This window comes from Capricornis sumatraensis, chromosome 8 (genome assembly GCF_032405125.1).
Source record: "Capricornis sumatraensis isolate serow.1 chromosome 8, serow.2, whole genome shotgun sequence".
Classification (NCBI taxonomy): domain Eukaryota; kingdom Metazoa; phylum Chordata; class Mammalia; order Artiodactyla; family Bovidae; genus Capricornis; species Capricornis sumatraensis.
The window spans coordinates 96655191-96661190 of record NC_091076.1 but is presented as its reverse complement, the minus strand read 5'-3'; the positions used below and the strand labels follow the sequence as shown (position 1 = coordinate 96661190).

The 6000-nt window shown below is 35.9% G+C and overlaps 1 protein-coding gene across 1 annotated transcript in view; it reads right to left on the bottom strand.

Moving 5' to 3' along the window:
* Nucleotides 1–1119: 1119 nt before the first annotated feature.
* The window catches only part of EFCAB13 (EF-hand calcium binding domain 13), a 145243-nt gene continuing 140362 nt past the window's right edge, over nucleotides 1120–6000 (bottom strand). Inside the window, exons 24-25 of the mRNA XM_068977491.1 lie at nucleotides 3363–3464; nucleotides 1120–1274 (exon numbers count right to left, since the gene is read on the bottom strand). Of these exons, the coding sequence (XP_068833592.1) occupies nucleotides 1120–1274; nucleotides 3363–3464 (257 nt within the window). The remainder of the gene's footprint in view (nucleotides 1275–3362; nucleotides 3465–6000) is intronic.

Here is a 6000-nt window from a genome sequence, read left to right as displayed (position 1 = left end):
ATAGTTGAGGCATCTGTCAACAGGCTACTGTAAGTACCAGCCACTAGCACTCTTTTGTTTTTCTCTCACATTGAATAGAAACTTCTTTTATTTATTCTAATTCTTTCATTAAATATTTATTATAATATGTGAAAGGTACTAAGATGAGGGAGGGATAAAAATGCAAAATGAAGATCCAGGTATGGTCTCTGGCAAAAGATGCTCACATTTTATAGATGAATGGTACTCATTTGTAATACAATGAGTTAGAGTTGAGTGAAGGTTAACTCTCAGGATTCCAGCTTGTATTACTAAGATAATAATGATGGTACTATAATAGTGAAAAAGTATGGAAATACGAGTCAAGTTAGGGTCCAGAGTTTCTCAGTTACTGGACATGCTATTGGTATTATCTGTGGAACAATTCTTCAGTGTGTTGAAAAGTCCCATTAATTGTAGAGCACTTAGTATCCCTGGCACTCATGTGTGTGTGCTCAGTCGTGTCCAACTCTTTGGGACCCTATGGACTGCAGCCCACCAAGCTCCTCTGTCCATGGGATTCTCCAGGCAAGAACACTGGAGTGGCCAGCCATGCCCATCTCCAGGGGATCTTCCTGACCCAGGGATCAAACCCACGTCTCTTGCATCTCCTGCATTGGCAGACAGATTCTTTACCACTGTGCCACCTGGGAAGTGATCAGGGAATTTAATACTAATAGTACCCAATCTTAAAATCACCTGTGACAACCAAACATGCCCCCAATATATTTCTAAAAGCCCCATGTGGCTGCTTTCATAAAGTACCACAATGATAATTATGAACTCAGTTACTGACAAAATCCATGATGTCTGAGGGATAGCACAGACATGTTCTATAGAAATTAAAATATACCAATTCAATATTTGGGTGAGAAAATTGGTTCAAAGATATAAATATGAATATTTTCAGGAATTATAGGGAAAATTTTTGTGAGAGTGTTGAACAGAATAAACTGAAGACAACTGTTTTCTGCTCCCTAGGATTTATAGAAAAGAAGAAATAGGACTTACCTTTACATAAGAAATTAATTCATTTCAAGATCTACAAAATAGCTTTTGGGTACTAAATGTCACTAATTTTAGAAATTCTCATACTCATATTTACAAACACAAATTCCCATCAAAGGCACAGTTATTTCGAAAATACTCACCATTAGCTAGCAGGTTTTCTGTCAGTTTTTCCTTTTCCTTTTCTATGAGTTTAATCCTCATTTCCCCCAGAATGCTGTCCAAAGTACTCATGTTAACCTTCCCTCCTTAGGAAAGAGTAGGAGTGGAAAATGACAAAAAAAACAACGTTTCCAAAATATTAAAAATACATTCATGTCTGTGTATTACTAATTAGCTTGTGTTACTGATATTAAAAAAGAGAGAAAATATAATTCATGTCTCTGTATTATCATTTAACACTTTTAATAGGGCTATCAAGACTAATTTCCAATGTTCAGAAAAATTTAGTAAGATAGATAAATCTAGAACCTATTTCCTATTACCTTTTCTTGAGGATAACCTGAAACAACAAAATGTGCCCAAGGTAGTTTAGCACCTATTGCTGTAGACCACAGAGCTCATCTTTCCAAACAATAACAAGGGGCCATTCTCATTTGCTTGAACTCCCAGATCATTTCTGCTGAGTAACTGCTAATCCTTCACTTCAATGATTGCTGTGTAGACCTAGATTTGATTTTTCAATTAAAATGTTTTCATCTATTTCCACTCGCCTTGCCCCAGTTTGTTCTCTTTTCCCTGACTCTTCTCTGGTCTTCTGTGGTCTTCAGAAACTTCAGCATCGTTTATGATTCACAGTGAAAGAAGTTGCTGACATAACAAACTCAATGTAAGTCTTAAAGACGGAATTTATTTCTATTTAGAAATAGATTCTGTGAGGTTTTAAAATGTCTTCTTGGTGCCAGATTAGTAGCTTTAGAGATTCATATCAGCATTTCATAAGCCCAAGACCTCTTGAGTGGTTAACTGTTATATTAAATACTCAGTTATTAATTTTCAGATTCTATTTCTGATTTTAAGGTTTTTTGCCTATAAGATTCAACCTCATGTTTTACAGAAAAGTATATAACTTGTTGATACAATCATCCCCTTCCCTTTAAGAAACTGAGAGGAATAAACCCAAAGTTTAGTGATTCTTAAATGTAACCAAAAAACTATTAATTCCTGCATAATATGGTTATAGGTTTTAGTACAAAGACCATGGCTAAATAAATTCTGTTCAAGTGTTTAAAAGATGTTCAATAATAGAATAAAATCTCTTCCCTGGGCCACTCCACACAGAGATTTTATGGGGAGGGAGGTGGGAGGGGAGTTCATGTTTGGGAACACATGTAAGAATTAAAGATTTTAAAATTAAAATAAATAAATAAAAATAAAATAAAATAATAATAATAAAAAAAAGAAGTTGATGAACTGCTTAGTGAAACACAGCAATGGGGAAAACAAATTTCATACTTCTACCCAGTAAGCATGATTTTTTTTTTTTTTGCTGACACCCAGAGAAATTTTTCTTTTTCTGAGTAAATTTCTTAGCAATTACTACTTTTTTGTTTCTTAATCACTCTTCAGACTAGACAGTACTTATTTTCTTCTTTTCCATAAACTTTCAACAAATTATGAAGTGTTCTAACATGTAATGCAGAATATCTGCAAAAGAACAGATGGATTAAAAGAAGCATAAGCATGCCATCAAAATATTAGAAGGGTGCAGCTATCAAGATTCAATATCCTATTCTTTTTTTTGCTTATCTTTAAAGGCCTTCATACCATCAATCATCCTATTCTGATTGATCTTTCCATGCGCTTTAAGAAATATACTAACCAAAATCTCACAAAAGTGATAAAAAGACTCATTAAACAGTATAGGAGCCACCATTTCACAAAGTCAGAACTTTCATTTCCCTAAAAAGTACAAATTTACTCTCAGTAATTTTTTTATAAAATATGAAATGGAGTAAACTGTTAAGAAGGCCCCTTTTCACTCATTGGCATCTAAGGTAGTTATTGCCTGGACTCTAGCATGCAGAAGCCCCTTCCTCATTTATTTTTTGTAATGCCTCATTTATTTTCATTCCAATACTTTTCAATGCCTTCCTTTTCCCCCTTAATTCTCATTTTAAACTTTAGGACTTACAATGGACTAAAAAATAAGAACCAGTATTTTTCATCCATGGTCATGGGATTTATAACTAGAGTCTACTGATTCCCAAACTAAAAATGAGATGACAGAGTTGGTATTTCTTCTTAATATAAAACAATATTGCCTTCTAAACGTTTTTTGGACAGTTTTTGTTTTTTACCTAGATAGGAAGCAGAATAGTTACAGAAATTCTTACCATTAATTGGCACATTGTTCACCAAATCATGTTTCTTTCCTTTGAGTTCTACTTCTATATTTCCAGGAACTTTTTTAATGTCATTGACAACAACCTCTCCTTCTTCAAAGCAAAAGAAATGGAGACTTATGGTATTATTGTGAATGATGCCATGATTTGATATAATTAAAAAAAAACAAAACTGTCTTTGCAGCATTACAACCAACTGCAGGATAAACAGGTACCTGACCTAACAAATAGGCCATTGGCACTTCAGATAAAGACTTTGTTGTTAATTCTAGTATAATCTCTGAATGATAATCAAGGCAACAAAACAAGAAATTATGAGAATAACTTTGTAGTAAATTAGGATGATATAGATTGCTGATATAAAATAAGTTTTATTAGCAAGCACTTGCTTTATTATGAGTTCAACTCTAATTTTACCAAAACTTTTCTTCACCATTTGCTGTGTTGAACTAGAATTCACCTTTCCCATTATATAAGAGAAGATATGCTAATTACTGGCAAGGAGTCCAGATAATAACTTTGGAAACAACAAAGTACAATGAAGTTTTACTGCTAAAAGTTCTAGTATTTCAGTATCTAACTCTAGGCATTTATACGTTTTTTAAGGAGTATGGGGGTAATAGATTTTAAAAGCCCATATAATCATAATGTGGAAAGAGCATTTAATTATAATTTAGTGGAAAGAATTCAGTTCTTAGCTTGTTAGTAGCATCTTCCTCTTTCCTTTAAATTAATTATTTTTCTGTGCTGGGTCTTCATTGTCGTGGGATTTCTTTAGTTGTGGTAAGCAGGAGCTACACTTCACTGTGGTGTGCCAGCTCTAGGGCACAGAACTTCAGTAGTTGCAGCTTCCCAGCTCTAGAGCACAGGTTCATAAATTGTGCTACATGGGCTTAGTTGCCACATGGCATGTGGGATCTTCTCAGACAAGGGATAGAATCTGTGTCTCACCTATTGGCAGGCAAATTCTTTACCACTAAGCCACCATGGAACCCCTTCCTCTTTGTTTAAATGCATTTTTTATTGATGTATAGTTGAATCTCAATGTTTTGTTATTACTGCTGTAAAGCAGTCAGTAATAATATATATATATGTGCATGTATATATTTTTCATATTCTTTTCCATTATGGCTTATTACAGGATATTGAATATATTCCCCAAGCTATACAGTCATATCTTGGCTATTGTGAATAGTGCTGCTACAAACACAGGGATGCCCATATCTTTTTGAATTAAAGCTTTGTCTGGAAATATGCCCAGGAGTGGGATTGATAGATCATATGGTAATTTTATTTTTAGTTTGCTGAGGAACCTGCATACTATTTTCTGCAGTGGTGACACAAACTTACATTCCTACCAACAGTTAGGAGGGTTCCCTTTTCTCCACAACCTCTCCAGCATTTGTTATTTGTAGACTTTTAATGGTTCCAAATAGGAAAGGGAGTAAGTCAAGGCTGTATATTGTCACCCTGCTTATTTAACTTATATTCAGAGTACATCATGAGAAACGCTGGGCTGGAAGAAACAAGCTGGAATCAAGATTGCCAGGAGAAATATCAATAACCTCAGATATGCAGATGACACCACCCTTATGGCAGAAAGTGAAGAGGAACTAAAAAGCCTCTTGATGAAAGTGAAAGAGGAGAGTGAAAAAGTTGGCTTAAAGCTCAACATTCAGAAAATGAAGATCATGGCATCTGGTCCCATCACTTCATGGCAAATAGATGGGGAAACAGTGGAAACAGTGTCAGACTTTATTTTGGGGGGCTCCAAAATCACTGCAGATGGTGATTGCAGCCATGAAATTAAAAGACGCTTATTTTGGAAGAAAAGTTAAGACCAACCTAGATAGCATATTCAAAACCAGAGACATTACTTTGCCAACAAAGGTCCGTCTAGTCAAGGCTATGGTTTTTCCAGTGGTCATGTATGGATGTGAGAGTTGGACTGTGAAGAAGGCTGAGTGCAGAAGAATTGATGCTTTTGAACTGTGGTGTTGGAGAAGACTCTTGAGAGTCCCTTGGACTGCAAGGAGATCCAACCAGTCCATTCTGAAGGAGATCAGCCCTGGGATTTCTTTGCAAGGAATGATGTTGAAGCTGAAACTCCAGTACTTTGGCCACCTCACGCGAAGAGTTGACTCATTGGAAAAGACTCTGATGCTGGGAGGGATTGGGGGCAGGAGGAGAAGGGGACAACAGATGAGATGGCTGGATGGCATCACTGACTCAATGAATGTGAATCTGAGTGAACTCCGGGAGTTGGTGATGGACAAGGAGGCCTGGCATGCTGCGATTCATGGGGTCACAAAGAGTCGGACACGACTGAGCGACTGAACTGAACTGAATGATAGCCATTCTGACTGGTGTGCGGTGGTACCTCATTGAGGTTTTGATTCACAATTCTCTAATAATTAGCAATGTTGAGCATCTTTTCACATGCCTGTTGACCATCTGCATGTCTTCTTTTAAGAAACGTCTCTTTAGGTCTTCTGCCCAGTTTTTATTGGGTAGCCTATTTCTTTGCTATTGAGTTGTATGAGCTATTGTTATATTTTGGAAATTAAGCCATTGTCAATCACATCATTTGCAAATATTTTCTCCCATTCTGTAGGTTGTCTTTTTGTTT